General features: G+C 45.5%; 1 protein-coding gene across 4 annotated transcripts in view; it reads right to left on the bottom strand.

The window, feature by feature from the left end:
• Positions 1-925: 925 nt before the first annotated feature.
• sirt3 (sirtuin 3) overlaps positions 926-22,685 on the bottom strand; it is an 84,423-nt gene continuing 62,663 nt past the window's right edge. The window contains exons 7-8 of one of the 4 annotated variants that reach the window (XM_063061532.1): positions 5,567-7,216; positions 926-1,558 (exon numbers count right to left, since the gene is read on the bottom strand). In XM_063061532.1, the coding sequence (XP_062917602.1) occupies positions 6,998-7,216 (219 nt within the window). In that variant the 3' untranslated portion in view covers positions 926-1,558; positions 5,567-6,997. Of the gene's footprint in view, positions 1,559-5,566; positions 7,217-17,815; positions 19,356-22,685 lie in introns of those variants that run through there. The other 3 variants (XM_063061533.1, XM_063061535.1, XM_063061534.1) reach the window with 3 other exon arrangements.

Genomic DNA, 22,685 nt, shown 5'->3' with positions numbered 1-22,685 from the left:
ATTATCTAAATGGTGTCAAGTTAGGAAAAGGGGAAGTACAACGAGATCTAGGTGTTCTTGTACATCAGTCACTGAAAGCAAGCATGCAAGTACAGCAGGCAGTGAAGAAAGCTAATGGCATGCTGGCCTTCATAACAGGGGGAATTGAGTATCAGAGCAAAGAGGTCCTTCTGCAGCTGTACAGGGCCCTGGTGAAACCACACCTGGAGTACTGTGTGCAGTTTTGGTCTCCAAATTTGAGGAAGGACATTCTTGCTATTGAGGGAGTGCAGCGTAGGTTCACAAGGTTAATTCCTGGGATGGCAGGACTGTCATATGTTGCAAGATTGGAGCGACTGGGCTTGTATACTCTGGAATTTAGAAGGCTGAGAGGGGATCTTATTGAAACATATAAGATTAATAAGGGATTGGACACGCTGGAGGCAGGAAGCATGTTCCTGCTGATGGGTGAGTCCAGAACCAGAGACCACAGTTTAATAATAAGGGGTAGGCCATTTAGAACGGATTTGAGGAAAAACTTTTTCACCCAGAGAGTGGTGGATATATGGAATGCTCTGCCACAGAAGGCTGTGGAGGCCAAGTCTCTGGATGCTTTCAAGAAAGAGATGGATAGAGCTCTTAAAGACAGCGGAATCAAAGGTTATGGGGATAAGGCAGGAACTGGATACTGATAGTGGATGATCAGCCATGATCACAGTGAATGGTGGTGCTGGCTCAAAGGGCCGAATGGCCTACTCCTGCACCTATTGTCTATTGTCTATTGTTGTTTATCTGTTCTACCACAGAGATATACTCCATAGCCTGATGGCTTACGGCAAGTGACGAAAGCGGCAGAATAATCCTCTCACTTTGCCGGAGTGTTCAGATAGTCTATCCTGACCTCCATTAGATTCTGTGCTTTTTAAAAAGGGTTCTAACTCGAAAACATTTCACAAAATGAAACTGTTCTTTAAAAAAAGGGAATTGGTGAAAAAGGATGAAAACAAAGAGACAGAGACAATTAAAAAACAAAGAGAAAGACAGTTATAATGTTGGCAATTTTTTAATGTTTATGTAAGGAGCACAAGTTACATACCATGGGTGAAGTGAACTGAATTGTTCAATTTCAGTGACTAGAATTTCAATTTTGGGGACATATTGGGTTCTGACTACACCAGGGTCCTGAGCAAAAGTCTGTGACAGGTAAGATGTCCCTCTCTTGGAGTAGGGCAGTCGTGGTCCTGCTGCAGAAGAAGGGGATTTTCCCCACCTGAGGAATTGGTGCCTGGTGTCTGTCCATGCCCAGACAATGGCTGATTGCCTGGGTTCCATGCTGTTCTAAATGATCCACCCAGAACAGTCCAAAATGGTCCTGGGTTGGTCCATTCAGGACAACTTCTTCTCATCTGGGACCAGATCCATCTCTTCCGTAATGCTGGCCAGTCAGCTGTCTTTCACTCTCTCGATCAGAAGGTGTTTGACAGGGTGATCATGACTACCTCCTCGAGTCTCTGTGAGCGTTTGATTCAGACTCCATTTTGTTGCCTGTGTCAGTCTGTTGCATGCTGCCACAACGTGCCTGGTTTACAAACAGAGGCAGTGTGCAGTGAGACTCCCAGCAAGGAGAGGCTGATGAAAGGCCAAAATTGCAGTCAATAGGATGAGTTACAATGTAAAAGGTGGACAAAACTGACAAGGGTGAATACAAGACTGAGGTGTTATATTTGAATGCACACAATATATGGAATAAGGTAGATGAACTGGTAGCACAGTTAAAGATTGGCATGTATGACTTTGACTGACTCATGGCTGAAAGAAGATTATAGATCTTAACGTCCAAGGGTGCATATTGTATCGACAGGATAGGCAGGGAGGCAGAGGGGGTGGGGTGGCTCTGCTAGTAAAATAAATCCAATCATTAGAAAGAGGTGACATAGGATCAGAAGGTGTAGAATCATTGTGGGTAGAACTAAGGAACTGCCTGGGTAAAAAGACTCTGATGAGAATTACATACAGACCTCCAAACAGTAGCAAACTTGTGGTCTACAAGTTACAACAGGAGATTAAAAAAAATGCATGTCAAAAGGGTACTGTTACAATAGTCATGGGGGGGGGTGGTTTCAATATTGGGAAAATCAGGTTGGTGCTGGATCCAAAGAGAGGAAATTTCCAGAGAGCTTATGAGATGGCTTCCTGGAGCAGCGTGTTGTTGAGCCCACAAGGGGATCAGCAATTCCATTGGTGTTGTGGAATGAACCTGGATTGATCACAGGCAAAGGAACCCTTAGCTGACAGTGTTCATAATAGGAAAGAATTCACCATGTAATTCGAGAAGGAGAACCTAAAGTTAGATGTATCAGTATTACAGTGGAGTAAAGGGAATTAGGGGCATGAGAGAGGAGCTGGCCAAGATTGATTAGAAAGGAACACAAGCAGAGATGACAACAGAACAGTAATAGCTGGAATTTTTTGGGAGCACGTTGGAAGGTGCAGGAAATGTACAGCATGCAAACAGGCCTTTTAGCCTATCTAGTCCATGCCAAAGTGTACTTCCAACAAGACTCCACCATATCCCTACTATCCATGGACCGATCCAAACTTCTCTTAGATGTTGAAATCGAGCTCACTTGGACCACTTGTGCTGGCAGCTCACTCCACAATCCCATGACCCCCTGAGTGAAGAAGTTTCCCCTGATGTTCCCCTTAAACTTCTCCCCTTTCACTCTTAAGACGTGACCTCTGGTTGTAGTCCCACCTGACCTCAGTGAAAAAAGCCTGCTTGCATTTATCTGATCTATACCCCTCTTAATATAACCATATAACAATTACAGCACAGAAACAGGCCATCTCATCCCTTCTAGTCAGTGCTGAATGCTTACTCTCACCTAGTCCCACCGACCTGCACTCAGCCCATAACCCTCCATTCCTTTCCTGCCAATATACCTATCCAATTCAACTTTAAATGACAACATCGAACCTGCCTCAACCACTTCTGCTGGAAGCTCGTTCCACATAGCTACCACTCTCTGAGTAAAGAAGATCTCCCTCATGTTACCCCTAAACTTTTGCCCTTTAACTCTCAACTCATGTCCTCTTGTTTGAATCTCCCCTACTCTCAATAGAAAAAGGCTATCCATGTCAACCCTATCTATCCCCCTCATAATTTTAAATACCTCTATCAAGTCCCCCCTCAACCTTCTACGCTCCAAAGAATAAAGACCCAACTTGTTCAACCTTTCTCTGTAACTTAGGTGATGAAACCCAGGTATCATTCTGGTAAATCTTCTCTGTACTCTCTCTATTTTGTTGACATCTTCCCTATAATTCAGTGACCAGAACTGTACACAATACTCCAAATTTGGCCTTACCAATGCCTTGTACAATTTCAACATTACATCCCAACTCCTATACTCAATGCTCTGATTTATAAAGGCCAGCATGCCAAAAGCTTTCTTCACCACCCTATCCACATGAGATTCCACCTTCAGGAAACTATGCACCATTATTCCTAGATCTCTCTGTTCTTCTGCATTCTTCAATGCCCTACCATTTACCATGTATGTCCTATTTTGATTAGTCCTATCAAAATGTAGCACCTCACATTTATCAGCATTAAACTCCATCTGCCACCTTTCAGCCCACTCTTCTAACTGGCCTAAATCTCTCTGCAAGCTTTGAAAACCTGCTTCATTATCCACAACGCCACCTATCTTTGTATCATCTGCATACTTACTAATCCAATTTACCGCCCCATCATCCAGATCAGTAATGTATATGACAAACAACATTGGACCCAGTACAGATCCCTGAGGCACACCACTAGTCACCGGCCTCCAGTCTGACAAACAGTTATCCACCACTACTCTCTGGCGTCTCCCATCCAGCCACTGCTGAATCCATTTTACTACTTCAATATTAATACCTAACGATTGAACCTTCCCAACCAACCTTCCATGTGGAACCTTGTCAAAGGCCTTACTGAAGTCCATATAGACAACATCCACTGCTTTACCCTCGTCAACTTTCCTAGTAACCTCCTTACACGCACAAATCCATGTTGACTGTTCCTAATCAGACCCTGTCTATCTAGATACATATATATATACCATCTCTAAGAATACTTTCCATCAATTTATCCACCACTGACGTCAAACTCACAGGCTGATAAATGCTAGGATTACTCTTAGAACCCTTTTTAAACAATGGAACAACATGAGGAATATACCAATCCTCCAGCACCATCCCCGTTTCTAATAACATTTGAAATATTTCTGTCAGAGCCCCTGTAATTTCCACACTAACTTCCCTCAAGGTCCTAGGGAATATCCTGTCAGGACCCGGAGACTTATCCACTTTTATATTCCTTAGAAGCGCCAGTACTTGCTATACTTCTATCAAATTTCCTCTCAATCTCCTTCATTCTAAAGAATACAGTCCAAATCTATTCAATCTTTCCTTATAACTCAGGTCCTCCAGACCTGGCAATATCCTTGTAAATTTTCTCTGCACTCTTTCAGCCCTTGCTTGCATGTTTCCTGTAGGTAGGTTATCAAAATGGCACACAATATTCTTAATTAGGCCTCACCAACATGGCAGATGGAATACTGTGTCGGGAAGTGTATAGTCATGCACATTGGTAGAAGAAATAAAAGGGTAGAATATTTTCTAAATGGAGAGAAAATTCAAAATTCTGAGGTGCAAAGGGACTTGGGAGACCTCCAGCAGGATTCCCTAAAGGTTAATTTGCAGGTTGAGTCAGTGGTGAGAAAGGCAAATATGATGGCAGCATTCATTTTGAGAGGACTAGAATATCAGAGCAAGGATGTAAAGTTGAGCCTTTATAAAGCACTGGTAAGGCCTCACAGAGTGTTGTGAGCAGTTCTGGGCATCTTATCTAGGAAAGGATCTGCTGACATTGAAGAGAGTTCAAAGGAGCTTTACAAAAATGATTCTGGGATTAAAAGTATGAGAAGTGTTTGAGGGCTCTGGGCCCGTATTGACTGGAATTCAGAAGGATGAAGGGGGACCTCATTGAAACCTATCAAATGTTGAAAGACCTCGATGGAGTAGGTGTGGAGAGAATGTTTCCTATGGTGCGGGAATCTAAGACTAGAGGACACAGCCTCAGAATAGACAGGTGGTTTTTTAGTATGGAAATGAGGAGGAATTTCTTTGTCCAGAGTGGTGTGGAATTTGTTGACACAGGCAGCTGTGGAAGCCAAGTTATTGGGTATACTTCAAGATTCAAGTACATTGATTATCAAAGAATGTATAAATTATACAACCTTGAGATTTGCTTGTTCACAAGTAGCCACAAAGCTTGGAAGAACCCAATTTAAAGAAATAAAATAAAACTCAAAATAAAAAAGCAACACTTGGTGTGCAAGAGAAAGAAAAAATACACAAATCATGCAAACAAGTGAAGTGAACAACAATTTAAGGCAAAAGAGTCTTGATTAGTCAGGGCATGAAGGGTTACAGAGCGAAGACAAGAGAGAGGGAAAATGGATCAGCCATGATGAATTGGCACAGTAGAATCAATGGGCCAAAAGGCCTATTTCTGCTCCAATATCTTACGATCACCAACCTTGTTGAGCTACAGAGGATGCAAGACTACCAACCGGTCTTCTCAGCCACACTCTCTGCCAGCCAGGGTCAACAGGAGAATGTGCTCTGGTCTTTTAGTGGCTCTGCGGGAGATGGACTCCCTGCCAGAGGATCTAAGACCATTTGCGTGGAGCACCACGGACCTCCTCTATCTGGGGGTCTTCACTGCAGAGACTTGGCCGGCGAACTGGCGGGTCGTAGAGACGGAAGTCTCTGCTGACTGGGATGGTGGCAATCTTCTACCGGGGCAGGGCGTTGGTCATTAACAAGCCGGTAGCCTCCATGCCTTGGTACCAGCTGGTCACTCTAGTCCCACCGACTGTATTTGTCACCAGGATCCTGACAAAGTTGGTGGACTTCTGCTGGGGCACACCTGGTACTGTGTCTCTGCTGTGGTCCTGAGTATTCTGATTGCAGAGGGTGGTCGTTCACTGGTGTACGTACATACCCAGCTGGCAGCTCTCTGCCTCAACACCCTCTGAGATGGCACGCACTGGTGACACACTTACTTTGCCTGTGGCATTGCGTAAAGGAGGGCACACGGCTCCCGGTGGCAAGCAACAGCCACGTCACCATGCGGGAGATGCCAGGGTTTCACCAGAAGCTACTGCAGGTCTGGAATGGGCTCTTCTGGTCAGAGTACTCCACGATGTGTCGAGATGGTTCTCGTACGGGCTTCCGTTGCATATTTCTCACTTCAGTGCCCTCGCCTGCCGTCCGGGCACACTGTGGCAGCCTGGCTTACCATCAGGCAGTGAGGGAGGCCACCAGCGGAAGTCTGTCTGTGCAGGGGTCATTCCCCTGTACATTGGGGACCTGGGGCGGAGGGGTTTTGTACAGGGCAGTACCGTGTAATAGATTCCCGAGCAGCTTCACTGTTACTCTGTCCACCTGTCTTGTCTGTGGCCGGGAGGAGTCAATGTACCATGCCCCCATGGATGTGAGGGGTTGCAGCCCGTGTGAATATCTGAAGGGGCTGCTCCTCAAGTTCTGGCTGCACTTCAGTCCCAGGCTCCTGGTTTATGGTCACCCAGTCGGGGTGGGGTGGGGGGTCGCTCAGAGGATGTCCTGGTAGGCTTGCTCTTAGACCTGGCCAAGATGGCCTTTCGTGGGTCCAGGCAGTGGGCTGTCCAATGCTCTGCCCCTCGTCCAGTTCTACATCTGTGCCAAGGCGGCCTCGGAGAGGGAGCATGTGATCATTTGGGTTCAATGGGGGATTTCTGAGAACGGTGGCCAAGCAGGGAATTGTGTGCATTATCGATTCCTATAGGGGTATTTTAATTTCAATTCAGTAACCGTATGGTAAGCCTAAGCTTTGTATGTCTTTCGTACTTGAATAAAGTTGAGTATGTTTATTTCAAAAACAGAGCGGTATCGAGGGAGAATCACGCTGCGGGAGGGAGTTGGGAGGTTACACCTCGCTCTGTTCTCTGCTGAGCAGTTGGTTAACTTGGTCAGTCCAGCCTAACAGGTCCGAGAGTCTCTTCACACCCCGAACCACGTCCCCCAGTTCCACCACATCCTTTGACCGCAGTGGGTTCCGAGTGAGGGAGCCAACCAAATCTTGGTTAATGAGGATCCGTGGAACAGAATTCCTCACCATCTCAGACAGACTGGCGAACGGTTCCACCTGAAACAATGCGTTTGATGTGAGGGTCCTTCCACATGGCTGTTCACTACCTCACACCCCACCCACTCACTCACCCCACCCACTCACTCAGAACCTGCACAGGCCACTCCCCATCCACCCAACCCCAACACCAATCCCATGTCACACCTCACCTGCTTGATTAATCACCCAGAAGCTCGGCTTATCACTGCCAGAAAACCCCATCTAACCCCATCTAACCCCAATCCCCTTACTCCACTTCGCAGCTGCACTAAACTCCCCACACCATGGGTCCGCACTCCACTCTTCAACCCCGACACCTGACCCAATGACCCCATGACCCCAGGACTAGAGGTCAGTGATGAGGCGATGTCCCCTCATCTCTTCCCAAGGTCAAGGACCAGGAGGTGCCCTTCCTGCTCCCTGACATCAATGACGCGTCAGTGTCCCCTCCCCCACCCCTCCCTGAGGTCAATGACGAGTAGGTGCCCCTCCCCCCAAAGTCAATAATGGGTCAGTGTCCCCTCCCCCATCCCCTCCCCGAGGTCAATGACGAGTCACTGTCCCCTCCTCCTCCCTGATGTCAATGAGTCAGTGTCCCCTCTCCCCTTCCCAAGTCAATAACGAGGCACTGTCCACTCCCCCTCACTTCTCCTTTCCCAATGTCAATGATGCAGTGACCCTCCCTTTCCCTCTTCTCTAGGTCAAATGGGATGTGGTGTCCCTTCCCTCTCACCCCCACACTTCCCAATGTCAACAACAAGGCGGTGTCCCCTCCTCCGCCTCACCTTGCCTCCTTCCAGAGGTCTGTGCCAAGGCAGTATCCCGTCCCACTCATTCCCCCCCGACCCCTTCCCAAGTTCAGTGGCGAGGCAGTGTACCCTCCCACTCATTCCTCCCCCACCCCTTCCTAAGTTCAATGATGAGGCAGTGTTCCCTCCCCCTCAGCCCACTCATGCCAAGGTCAATGACTTTGTCATTTGCTGATGTTGAGTTTATTGTCCCTGCTTCCTGTTGTCCAACTCATCATTACAAAGTACAAGGTTGATGAACTTAGATCCTGTGACACTACACAGAATTATGACATTGTGGATATTACAGAGCCTTTGCTTTCACAAGGGCAGGAATGGCTCTTGGATGACGGATATTCTGAGATTTGGTTGCTAAGAGGCAGAGTTTGAGTGGAGAGCTAGAGATGTTTTCTTTGGGTGTAAATGGCTATTATGAAAGGCCATAATTGAAAGTAAAACCATAGAAACCATAGAAACTACAGCATAGAAACAGGCCTTTTGGCCCTTCTTGGCTGTGCCGAACCATTTTCTGCCTAGTCCCACTGACCTGCATACGGACCATATCCCTCCATACACCTCCCATCCATGTATCTGTCCAATTTATTCTTAAATGTTAAAAAAGAACCCGCATTTACCACCTCGTCTGGCAGCTCATTCCATACTCCCACCACTCTCTGTGTGAAGAAGCCCCCCCTAATGTTCCCTTTAAACTTTTCCCCCCTCACCCTTAACCCATGTCCTCTGGTTTTTTTCTCCCCTTGCCTCAGTGGAAAAAGCCTGCTTGCATTCACTCTATCCATACCCATCATAATTTTATATACCTCTATCAAATCTCCCCTCATTCTTCTACGCTCCAGGGAATAAAGTCCTAACCTATTCAACCTTTCTCTGTAACTGAGTTTCTCAAGTCCTGGCAACATCCTTGTAAACCTTCTCTGCACTCTTTCAACCTTATATATATCCTTCCTGTAATTTGGTGACCAAAACTGAACACAATACTCCAGATTCGGCCTCACCAATGCCTTATACAACCTCATCATAACATTCCAGCTCTTATACTCAATACTTTGATTAATAAAGGCCAATGTACCAAAAGCTCTCTTTACGACCCTATCTACTTGTGATGCCACTTCTAGGGAATTTTGTATCTGTATTCCCAGATCCCTCTGTTCCACTGCACTCCTCAGTGCCTGACCATTAACCCTGTATGTTCTACGTTGCTTTGTCCTTCCAACGTGCAATACCTCACACTTGTCAGTATTAAACTCCATCTGCCATTTTTCAGCCCATTTTTCCAGCTGGTCCAAGTCCCTCTGCAGGCTCTGAAAACCTTCCTCGCTGTCTACTACACCTCCAATCTTTGTATCATCAGCAAATTTGCTGATCCATTTTACCACATTATCATCCAGATCATTGATATAGATGACAAATAACAATGGACCCAGCACTGATCCCTGTGGCACACCACTAGTCACAGGCCTCCACTCAGAGAAGCAATTCTCTACCACCATCCTTTGGCTTCTACCATTGAGCCAATGTCTAATCCAATTTACCACCTCTCCATGTATACCTAGCGACTGAATTTTCCTAATTAACCTCCCATGCGGGACCTTGTCAAAGGCCTTACTGAAATCCATGTAGACAATATCCACTGTCTTCCCTTCTTCCACTTTCCTGGTAACCTCCTCGAAAAACTCCAATAGATTGGTCAAACATGACCTACCACGCACAAAGCCATGTTGACTCTCCCTAATAAGTCCCTGTCTATCCAAATGCTTGTAGATTCTGTCTCTTAGTACTCCCTCCAATAACTTACCTACTACTGATGTTAAACTCACTGGCCTATAATTTCCCGGATGACTTTTCGATCCTTTTTTAAACAACGGAACAACATGAGCCACTCTCCAATCCTCCGGCACCTCACCCGTAGACAGCGACATTTTAAATATTTCTGCCAGGGTCCCCGCAATTTCAACACTAGTCTCCTTCAAGGTCCGAGGGAACACTCTGTCAGGTCCCGGGGATTTATCCACTTTAATTTTCCTCAAGGCAGCAAGCACCTCCTCCTTATCAATCTGTACAGTTTCCATGATCTCACTACTTGATTCCCTCAATTCCATAGACTTCATGCCAGTTTCCTTAGAAAATACAGATGCAAAAAACCTATTTAAGATCTCCCCCATTTCCTTTGGTTCCGCACATAGGCGACCACTCTGATCTTCAAGAGGACCAATTTTATCCCTTACAATCCTCTTGCTCTTAATATACCTGTAAAAGCTCTTTAGATTATCCTTCACTTTGACTGCCAAGGCAACCTCATGTCTTCTTTTAGCCCTCCTGATTACTTTGTTAAGTATTTTCTTGCACTTCTTATACTCCTCAAGCACCTGATTTACTCCCTGTTTCCTATACATTTCATACAACTCCCTCTTCTTCTTTATCAGAGTTGCAATATCCCTTGAGAACCAAGGTTCCTTATTCCTATTCAATTTGCCTTTAATCCTGACAGGAACATACAAACTCTGCACTCTCAAAATTTCCTCTTTGAAGGCTTCCCACCTACCAATCACATCTTTGCCAGAGAACAACCTGTCCCAATCCACGCTTTTTAGATCCTTTCTCATTTCTTCAAATTTGGCCTTCTTCCAGTTCAGAACCTCAACCCTTGGACCAGATCTATCCTTGTCCATGATCAAATTGAAACTAATGGTGTTATGATCACTGGAACCAAAGTGCTCCCTTACACAGACTTCCGTCACTTGCCTAACTCGTTTCCTAACAGGAGATCCAATATTGCATCCCCTCTAGTTGGTCCCTCTATATATTGATTTAGAAAACTTTCCTGAACACATTTTACAAACTCTAAACCATTTATACCCCTAACAGTATGGGAGTCCCAATCAATGTATGGAAAATTAAAATCCCCTACCACCACAACTTTATGTTTCCTGCAGTTGCCTGCTATCTCTCTGCAGATTTGCTCTTCCAAGTCTCATTGACTATTGGGTGGTCTGTAATACAATCCCACTAATGTGGCCATATCTTTCCTGTTTCTCAGCTCCACCCATAAGCTCCACTCAAAGTTCGTATCTGTCACCAGAAACAACCGTGAAATTCATTTTCATTCACTGTAAATGCAACACGAACAATAGAATCAATGAAAGACCACACCTAGCAGGATGGACAAACAACTAACGTGCAAAGGACGACAAACTGCAAATACAAAAGGGAAGATAATAATAATGAATAAGCAGTAAATACAGTCGGCCCTCCTTATCCGCGGGGACCACCCCCCCCACGGATCCCCAAAGACACGGATGTTCATGTCCCTTATATAAAATGGCGTAGTATTTGCAATTAACCTATGCACATCCTCCCGTACACTTTGAATCATCTCTAGATTACTTATAATACCTTATACGATGTAAATGCTATGTAAATAGTTGTTACACTGTATTGTTTAGGGAATAATGACAAGAAAAAAAAGTCTGTACATGTTCAGTACAGATGCAACCATCGTAGCTCTTCTGGGAACAATGATGCTGCCCTGGCATCAGCCGATCCTGACTCTCCTGTGATCTTTAAGTTTTTGAGTAGCTTTGACCACTTAATTGATTTTTTTCACAGAACAAATTAGTGACCGAACAAGACGCGAAGCGAACAATGCTGAAACAACGAGCGCTGCAGAGAGAACTTCCAGGTTTTCCCAATCCGCGGTTGGTTGAATCCGCGCGTGCAGAACCTGCGGATAAGGGGGGCTGACTGTATTGAGAGTATCGGATGAAGAACCCTTGAAAGTGAGCCTATAGGTTGTGGGAACAGTTCAGTATTAGGGTAGTGAAGGTATCCTGTCTGGTTCAAGAGCCAGATGGTTGAAGGGTAGTAACTTTTCCTGAACCTGGTGGGTCTTGCGGCTCCTGTATTTCCTTTCAGACGGAAGCAGCGAGTGGATCTGGGTGGTGGGGAGCGGGGTAGATGCTGCTTTCCTCCAAGAGCACTTCATGTAGAGGGGCTCCGTGGAGGGGAGGGTTTACTCCATAAGAGCAGAAGAAATAGAGCACAATTAGGCCACTCAGCCCATCAAGCCTGGTCTACCACTTGATCATAGCTGATCCATTTCCCTCTTAACCCCACTCTCCTGCTTCTCTCCGTAACCTTTTACGCTCTGCCTCATTAACATTCTATCAACCTCTGCCTTAAATATACCCAGTGACTTGGGCTCCACAGCCACCTGTGGCAATGAATTCCACAGATTCACAACTCACTGGCTAAAGAAATTCCTTCTCATCTCCATTTTATATGGACATCCCTCTATTCGGAGGTTGTGTTAGATTAGCCCACCATAGAAAGCATCCTCTCCATATCCACTCTATCCAGGCCTTTCAATATTCATAGATTTCCACAAGGTCACTCCACATTCTTCTGAATTCCTGAGTACAGTTCAAACCCTCCTCATATACTGTTGAGGGGCAACGGCCTACCTGGGGGAAGCAACAGTGGCCGCCCCTCCGGCACAGAGTCCGGACCTGTGGCTCAGAAGGGTAAGGAAAGGAAGAAGGCAGCAGTGATAGAGGACTCTAGGGTTAGGGGGTCAGACAGGCGATTCTGTGGACGCAGGAAAGAAGCACAGATGGTAGTTTGCCTCCCAGGTGTCAGGGTCTGGGATGTTTCTGATCGCATCCACGATATCCTGAAGTGGGAAGGAGAACAGCCAGAGGTCGTGGTACATATTGGTACCAATGACATAGGTAGGAAAAGGGAAGATGTCCTGAAAGCAGACTACAGGGAGTTAGGAAGGAAGTTGAGAAGCAGGACCACAAAGGTAGTCACCTTGGGATTACTGCCTGTGCCACGTGACAGTGAGTATAGGAATAGAATGAGGTGGAGGATAAATGCGTGACTGAGGGATTGCAGCAGGGTGCAGGGATTCAGATTTCTGGTTCATTGGGACCTCTTTTGGGGCAAAAGTGACCTGTACAAAAAGGACGGATTGCACTTGAATCCCAGGAGGACCAATATCCTGGCAGGGAAGTTTGCAAAGGCTATTGGGGAGAGTTTAAACTCAGATTGCTGGGTGGTGGGAACCAAGTGAAGAGACAGAGGAAGAGGCGGTTGACTCACACACAGAGAAAGCTTGGAGACAGTGCGAGACGGAGGATAGGCAGGTGATAAAGAAGGGACATGCTCAAATCGATGGTTTGAGGTGTGTCTATTTTAATGCAAGGAGTATTATGAACAAAGTGGATGAACTTAAGAGTGTGGATCAGTACTTGGAGATAGGATGTGGTGGCCATTACAGAGACTTGGATGGCTCAGGGGCAGGAATGGTTACTTCAAATGCCAGGCTTTAGATGTTTCAGAAAGGACAGGGAGGGAGGCAAAAAAGATGGGGGCGTGGCACTGTTGATCAGAGATAGTGTCATGGCAGCAGAAAAGGAGGAGGTAATGGAGGGATTGTCTACAGAGTCTCTGTGGGTGGAAGTTAGAAACAGGAAGGGGTCAATAACTCTACTAGGTGTTTTTTATAGACCACCCAATAATAACAAGGACATTGAGGAGCAGACAGGACGACAGATTTTGGAAGGGTGTAATAATAAATAAGTTGTCGTGGTGGAAGATTTTAATTTCCCAAATATTGATTGGCATCTCCCGAGAGCAAGGGGTTTAGATGGGGTGGGGTTTAAATGAACCTGGTCAGGTGTTAGATCTTTCAGTGGGAGAGCATTTTGGAGACAGTGATCACAATTCTATCTCCTTTACCATAGCATTGAAGAGGGATAGGAACAGACAAGTTAGGAAAGCATTTGATTGGAGTAAGGGGAAATATGAGGCTATCAGGCAGGAACTTAGAAGCATAAATTGGGAACAGATGTTCTCAGGGAAAGGTACAGCAGAAATGTGGCAAATGCTCAGGGGATATTTGCGTGGAGTTCTGCATAGGTACATTCCAATGAGACGGGGAAGGACGGTAGGATACAGGAACCGTGGTATACAAAGGCTGTTGCAAATCTAGTCAAGAAAAAAAGAAGAGCTTACAAAAGGTTCAAAAAACTAGGTAATGATAGAGATCAAGAAGGTTATAAGGCTAGCAGGAAGGAGCTTAAGAAAGAAATTAGGAGGGCCAAAAAGGGCCATGAGAAGGCCTTGGTGGACAGGATTAAGGAAAACACCAAGGCATTCTACAAGTATGTGAAGAGCAAGAGGATAAGACATGAGAGAATTGGACCAATCAAGTGTGACAGTGGAAAAGTGTGTATGGAACCGAAGGAGATAGCAGAGATACTTAATGAGTACTTTGCTTCAGTATTCACTACAGAAAAGGATCTTGGCAATTGTAGGGGTGACTTACAGCGGACTGAAAAGCTTGAGCATATAGATAGTAAGAAAGAGGGTGTGCAGGAGCTTTTGGAACGCATCAAGTTGGAAAACATCACTGGGACCGGATGAGATGTAACCCAGGCTACTGTGGGAAGTGAGGTAGGAGATTGCTGAGACTCTGGTGATGATCTTTGCATCATCAATGGGGATGGGAGAGGTTCCGCAGGATTGGATGGTTGTGGATGTTGTTCCCTTATTCAAGAAAGGGTGTAGAAATACTCCAGAAAATTATCGATCAGTGAGTCTTAACTCAGTTGTTGGTAAGCTGATGGGGAAGATCCTGAGAGGCAGGATTTATAAACATTTGGAGAGGAATAGTCAGCATGGTTTTGTCAAGGGCAGGTCATGCCTTATGAGCCTGATTGAATTTTTTGAGGATATGACTAAACACATTGATGAAGGTAAGAGCAGTAGATGTAGTGTATATAGATTTTAGCAAGGCATTTGATAAGGTACCCCATGCAAGGCTGAGTGAGAAAGTAAGAAGGCATGGGATCCAAGGGGTATTGCTTTGTGGATCCAGAACCGGCTTGCCCACAGAAGGCAAAGAATGGTTGTAGATGGGTCATATTCTGCATGGAGGTCAGTGACCAGTGGTCTGCCTCAGGGATCTGTTCTGGGATCCCTACTCTTCGTGATTTTTATAAATAACCTAGATGAGGAAGTGGAGGGATGGGGTAGTAAATTTGCTGATGACACAAAGGTTGGGGGTGGTGTGGATAGTGTGGAGGGCTGTCAGAGGTTACAGTGGGATATTGATAGGATGCAAAACTGGGCTGAGAAGTGGCAGATGGAGTTCAACCCACATAAGTGTGAGGTGGTTAATTTTGGTAGGTCAAATATGATGGCAGAATATAGTATTAATGGTAAGACTCTTGGCAGTTTGAAGGATCTGAGGGATCTTGGGGTCCGAGTCCATAGGACACTCAAAGCTGTTGCGCAGGTTGACTCTGTGGTTAAGAAGACGTACGGTGCATTGGCCTTCATCAATGGTGGGATTGAGTTTAGGAGCCGAGAGGTAATGTTGCAGCTATATAGGACCCTGGTCAGACCCCACTTGGAGTACTGTGGTCAGTTCTGGTCGCCTCACTACAGGAAGGATGTGGAAACCATAGAAAGAGTGCAGAGGAGATTTACAAGGATGTCGCCTGGATTGGGGAGCATGCCTCATGAGAATAAGTGGAGTGAACTTGGCCTTTTTTCCTTGGAGCGACGGAGGATGAGAGGTAACCTGATAGAGGTGTACGAGATGATGAGAGGCATTGATTGTGTGGATCGTCAGAGGCTTTTCCCCAGGGCTGAAATGACTAGCATGAGAGGGCAGAGTTTTAAGGTATTTGGAAGGAGGTACAGAGGAGATGTCAGGGGTAAGTTTTTTACGGAGAGACTGATGCATGCGTGGAATGGGCTGCCGGCGACAGTTGTGGGGGCGGAAACGATAGGGTCTTTTAAGAGACTCCTGGACAGGTACATGGAGCTTAGAAAAATAGAGGGCTGTGGGTAACCCCAGGTAATTTCGAATGTAAGGACATGTTCGGCATAGCTTTGTGGGCCGAGGGACCTGTATTGTTTCTTCTATATGAGAAGTCTTTCAATTCTGGAATCATTTTCATGCACCTCCTTTGAACCTTCTCCAATGTCAGTACAGCCTTTCCTAGATAAGGGATCCAAGACTCCTAGAGAGACTGCTCCAGTTCCTTACAAAGTGTCAGCGTACTCTGAAACTTTTCGATGATTTTAAATTCCCTGACCCCCACCGCTTTATTTTCACCATGGATGTCCAGTCCCTATATACTTCCATCCCCCATCAGGAAGGTCTCAAAGCTCTCCGCTTCTTTTTGGATTCCAGACCTAATCAGTTCCCCTCTACCACCACTCTGCTCTGTCTAGCGGAATTAGTCCTTACTCTTAATGATTTCTCCTTTGGCTCCTCCCAATTCTTCCAAACTAAAGGTGTAGCTATGGGCACCTGTATGAGTACCAGCTATGCCTGCCTTTTTGTTGGCTTTGTGGAGCAATCCATGTTCCAAGCCTACACTGGTGTCTGTCCCCCACTTTTCCTTCACTACGACTGCATTGGCGCTGTTTCCTGCACACATGCTGAGCTCGTTGACTTCATTAACTTTGCCCCCAACTTTCACCCTGCCCTCAAGTTTACCTGGTCTATTTCCAACACCTCCCTCCAGTTTCTAGATATTTCTGTCTCTATCTCTGGAGACAGATTATCTACCGATATCTACTACAAGCCTACAGGCTCTCACAGCTACCTGGACTATTCATCTTCTCACCCTATCTCTTGCAAAAATGCCATCCCCTTCTCGCAATTCCTCCATCTCCGCCGCATCTGCTCTCAGGATGAGGCTTTTCATTCCAGGACAAAGGAGATGTCCTCCTTTTTTAAAGAAAGGGGCTTCCCTTCCTCCACCATCAACTCTGCTCTCAAATGCATCTCTCCCATTTCACACACATCTGCTCTCACCCCATCCTCCTGCCACCCCACTAGGAATAGGGTTCTCCTGGTCCTCACCTACCACCCCACCAGCCTCCGGGTCCAACATATAATGCTCCGTAACTTCTGTCACCTCCAACGGGATCCCACCACTAAGCACATCTTTCCCTCCCCGCCCCCCCCCCGTTTTCTGCAGGGATCGCTCCCTACGCAACTCCCTCGTCCATTCGTCCCCCCATCCCTTCGCACCGATCTCCCTCCTGGCACTTATCCTTGTAAGTGGAACAAGTGCTACACATGCCCTTACACTTCCTCCCTCACCACCATTCAGGGCCCCAAACAGTCCTCCAGATGAGGCAACACTTCACCTGTGAGTCGGCTGGGGTGATATACTGTGTCCGGTGCTCCCGATGTGGCCTTCTATGTATTGGCGAGACCCAACGCAGACTGGGAGATCATTTCGCTGAATACCTACGCTCTGTTCGCCAGAGAAAGCAGGATCTCCCAGTGGCCACACATTTTAATTCCACATCGCATTCCCATTCTGATATGTCTATCCACGGCCTCCTCTACTGTAAAGATGAAGCCACACTCAGGTTGGAGGAACAACACCTTATATTCTGTCTGGGTAGCCTCCAACCTAATGGTATGAACATTGACTTCTCTAACTTCCGCTAATGCCCCACCTCCCCCTCGTACCCCATCCGTTATTTATTTATATACACACATTCTTTTTCTCTCTCTCTCCTTTTTCTCCCTCTGTCCCTCTGACTATACCCCTTGCCCATCCTCTGGGTTTCCCCCCCACCTTTTCTTTCTCCCTAGGCCTCCTGTCCCATGATCCTCTCATATCCCTTTTGCCTATCACCTGTCCAGCTCTTGGCTCCATCCCTCCCCCTCCTGTCTTCTCCTATCATTTTGGATCTCCCCCTCCCCCTCCCACTTTCAAATCTCTTACTAGCTCTTCTTTCAGTTAGTCCTGACGAAGGGTCTCGGCCCGAAATGTCGACTGTACCTCTTCCTAGAGATGCTGCTTGGCCTGCTGCATTCACCGGCAACTTTTATGTGTGTTGCTTGAAATTCCAGCATCTGCAGATTTCCCAGTGTTAGCGTATGTCCTTGGTTTTATATTCTATTTCTCTCGAAATGAATGCCAAAATCGCATTTACCTTCCTCATCACTGACTCAACCTGCCAAATATCCTTTTGGAATTCTGCACGAGGACTCCCAAATCCCTTTGCATCTCGAATTTTTGAATTTTCTGTCATTTTAGAAATAGTCTGCAATTTTATTTCTGCTACCAAAGTGCATGACCATACACTTCCCAACATTGTAATCCATTTGCCAGTTCTTTGCCCATTCTCCTAAATTGTCTCAGTCCTTCTGTAGCCTCTCTGCTTCCTCAACACTACCTGCCCCTCCACCTATCTTTGTATCGTCCACTAACCTGGCACACAAAGCCATCAATTCAGTCATCTAAATGATTGATAACATAGTATAAAAAGAAGAAGTGGTCCTAACACAGACACCTGTGGAATACCCCGAGTTACCCGCAGCCAACCAGGAAAGGCTCCCTTTATTCCCACTCTTTGCCTCCTTCTAACCAGCCAATGTTCCATCCCTGTGAGTATATTTCCTGTAATACCATGGGCTCCTAACTTGTTAAGCAGTCTCATGTCTGGCGCCTTGTCAAAAGCTTTCTGAAAATCCAAGTACACAACATCTATCCATTTCCCCTTTGACTATCCTGCTTGATATTTCTTCAAAGAATTACAGTAGATTTATCAGACAAGATTTTCCCTTAAGGACACCATGTTGACTTTGGGCAATTTTTCAAGTACACTGAAGTCACATCCTTATCAATTGACTCCAACATCATCCCAACCACTAGGTTAAACTAACTGGCTTATAATTTTCTATCTTCTACCTCTCTCCCTTCTTGAAGTGTGAAGTGATATTTGCAAATTTTCAGTCCTTTGGAACCATACCCCAATCTTGTGATTCTTTAAAGATCATTACTAAAGCCTCCACAATCTCTTCAGCCACCTCTTTCAGAATTCTGGAGTGTAGACCATCTGGTCCAGGTGATGTACCAACCTCCAGATCTTCCAGTTTCCAAGAACCTTATCCCTAGTAATGGTAACTTCAGACACTTCATGACTCCTGACCCCTGGAACTTTTACTATACTGCTGGTGTCTTCCACGGTGAAGACTGATGCAAAATCACTCAGCTCCTGACCTTATCACTCCTTGGTCCAAACATGGACCAAAGAACTAAATACCAGACGTGAGGTGAGAGTGATAGCCCTTGATATCAAGGCAGCATTTGACCGTATATGGCATCAAGGTGCCCTAGCTAAAACGGAGTCAATAGAAATTAGTGGAAAAACCCTCCACCGGTTGGAATCATACCTGACACAAAGGAAGATGGTTGTGGTGGTTGGAGGTCAATCATCTCATCCTCAGGACATCACTGCAGGAGTTCCTCAGGGAAGTGTCCTAGGACCAACCATCTTCAGCTGCTTCATCAATGATCTTCCTTCTGTCATAAGGTCGGAAGTGGGGATATTTGCAGATGACTGAACAATGTTCTGCACCATTCATGACTCCTCAGATAGTGAAACAGTTCATACCCAAATGCAGTAAGACCTGGACAATATCCAGGCTTGGGCTGACAAGTGGCAAGAAACATTCAAGCCATGCAAGTACCAGGCAAGAGAGGCTCTAACCATTGTCCTTTGACATTCAATAGCATCATCATCACTGAATCCCCTACTATCAAACCCTGGGGGGATTACCATTGACAGGAAACTGAACTGGTCTAGCCATATAAACATTGTGGCTACCACAGCAGGTCAAAGGTTAGGAATCCTGAGGCGTGTAACTCACCTCTTGACTCCCCAAAGCCTGTCCACCATCTACAAGGCTGAGGTCAGGAGGTGATGCCATCCAGTACAAGGCAGTCCACTTGATTGGTACCCCTTCCAGAAGCATCCAATCCCTCCACCATCGACGAACAGTTGCAGCAGTGTGTACTATCTACAAGATGCACTGCAACAACACACCAAAGTTCCTAAGGCAGCACCTTCCAGACCCATGACCACTACCATCTAGAAGGACGAGAACAGCAGATACCTGGGAAAACCACCACTTGAAAATACTCCTCCAAGTCATTCACCATCCTGACTTGGAAACATCCCTTCTTTGTCACCGAGTCAAAATCATGGAATTCCCTCCGTAACAGCACTGTGGGTGTACCTACACCTCAGGGACTGCAGCGGTTCAAGAAGGCAGCTCATCACCACCTTCTCAAGGGCAACTAGGGATGGGCAATAAATGCTGGCTTAGCTGGTGATGCCCACATCCGGAAATGAATAAATTAAAAAAAATACTTATTCAGTTCACCTGTCATTTCCTTGTTCCCCAACTACTACCTTTCTAGCATTGTTTTCCGGGGGTCCAATATCTACTCTCGCCTCTGTTTTACTCTTTATATATCTGAAGGATCTATTTGTATCCTCTTCAATATTATTTGCTAGCTTAGCTTCATATTCTATATTTTCCTTTATGATATTTTTAGTTGCCTCATGTTGGTTTTTGAAAGCTTCCCAATCCTCTAACTTCATACTTATTTTTGCTCTATTATATGCCCTCTCTTTGGCTTTGACTTCCTTGTCTGCCATGTTTGTGTTATCCTGCCTATAGAATACTTCTTCTTTAGGATCTATCTATCCTGTGCTTTTCAAATTGCTCCAGAAACTCCAGCCATTTCTGCTCTGCCCTCATCCCTTCTCTTGTCCCTCTCCAATTGACTTTGGCTAGCTCCTCTTTCACGCCTCTGGAATTCTCTTTACTCCACTGTAATACTGATACATCTGACTTTAGTTCCTCCTCTCAAACTGCAGGATGAATTCATTATATTCTGATGACTGGTCCCTCAGGGTCCCTTTACCTTGAGCTCTTTAATCAATTCCGGTTCTTTGCATAACACCACTTCAGAATAGCTGATCCCTTAGTGGGTTCAACCAAGATTTGCTCTAGAAAGCCATCTCATAGGCAATCTATTAATTCTCTCTCATGGGCTCTAGCACTAACCTGATTTTCCATCATAACGATCTCAACATTGTCCTTTTGTCCTGCATTTTTTTAAATCTCCCACTGTAATTTGTAGCCCACATCTTTGCTGCTGTTTGGAGTTCAGTATATAAGTTCCATCGAGGTCTTTTTACCCTTGCAGTTTCTTAGCTCTACCCATTATGTTTCTATACCTTCTAAACCTATGTCTCCTTTCTCAAATGATTTGATTTCATATTTTACCAACAGAGCCATGCCACCTCCTCTGCCTACCTGCCTGACTTTTTGATTCAATGTGTATCCTTTGATGTTAAGCTCCCAGCGATAATCTTCTTTCATCCACGATTCAGAGATGCCCACACCATACATGCCAATTGGTAACTGTGTTATGAGTTCATCTACCTTATTCCATACACCGTGTGCATTGAAATATAACATCTTCAGTCCTGTATTCTTCAGCCTTTTCAATTTTTGACCATTTTTTACATTACGACTCATCCTGTTGACTGCAATTTTGTCCTATCATCAGCATCGCCTTGCAAACAGTGTCGCTACCCACTGCCTCTGTTTGTATACCAAATACCTCATCCTCAACCCTATGATTCCAGATCCCAGCCCCTGCCAAATTAGTTTCAACCCCCCCATTACCAAGAATTACCAAGAAAGCAGGACAGCGGCTATATTTCATGAAGAGTTTGAGGACACTTGATATATCATCAAAGGCACTCAGAAATTTCGCAGGTGTACTGTGCAGAGTATGCTAACTGGTTGCATCACCATTTAGTGGGGGGGGGTGGGACTGCACAGGTTCAGGAAACAGCTGCAAAACGTTGCAAACACAGCCAGTTCCAACATGAAATAGGCTATTTGGCACATTGTTTCTGCTCCACCATTTCATCATTGCTGATCTAATTTTTCTCTCAGCCCCGATTTCCTGCCTTCTCCCCATATGCCTTCATGCCCTGACCAACCAACAATTTATCAACCTGTGCCGTAAATATACATAAAGACTTGGCCTCTACACCTGCATTTGTCAATGAATTCCATTGATTCACCACTCTCTGGCTTGTGAAATTCTTCCTCATCTCCATTCTAAAAGGACGCCCCTCTATTCTGAGGCTGTGTCCTCTGGTCTTAGGCTCTCCCAACATAGGAAACATCCTCTCCACATCCACTCTATCAAGGCCTTTAACTATTTGATAGGTTTCAATAAGGTCACCCCTCATTCTTCTGAATTCTAGTGAGTACAGGCCCGGAGCTATTGACACTCTTCATATGACAAGCCGTTTAATGCAGGAATCATTTTCATGAAACTCCTTTGAATTGTCTGCAATTTCAGCACATCCTAGGGTGCCCAAAACTGCTCACAATACTCTAAGTGAGGCCTCACTGCGCTTTATAAAGTCTCAACATTACATCTTTGCTTTTATATTCTAGTCATGAGCACCAGTGTCTCTAGCACCGAGGACACCTTCAAAATGCGATGCCCTCAGCAAGTTGACAATCATCATTAAGGAGCTCCATCACCCAGGACGTGCCCTCTTCTCATCGGTACCATCAAGGCCTGAAAACACACACTCAACCTTTGTCCCACCACCATCAGATTTCTGAATGGTCATAAAACTACCTCAGTGTGTATTTTTCTCTTTTTTTGCACCAGTTACTTAATTTTTAATACATATTTCTTATTATAATTTATAGCTTTTAAATTATGGATTACAATGTACTGCTGCCACTAAAACAACAAATTTCACAACATATGGCTGACGCTAGGGCCGTGTGAAGTCAGGGACCTGAG

This window comes from Mobula hypostoma, chromosome 11 (assembly GCF_963921235.1).
Source record: "Mobula hypostoma chromosome 11, sMobHyp1.1, whole genome shotgun sequence".
NCBI classification, from domain to species: domain Eukaryota; kingdom Metazoa; phylum Chordata; class Chondrichthyes; order Myliobatiformes; family Myliobatidae; genus Mobula; species Mobula hypostoma.
Note: the sequence above shows the minus strand (reverse complement) of the source record. Positions and strands in the feature narration are given on the sequence as shown.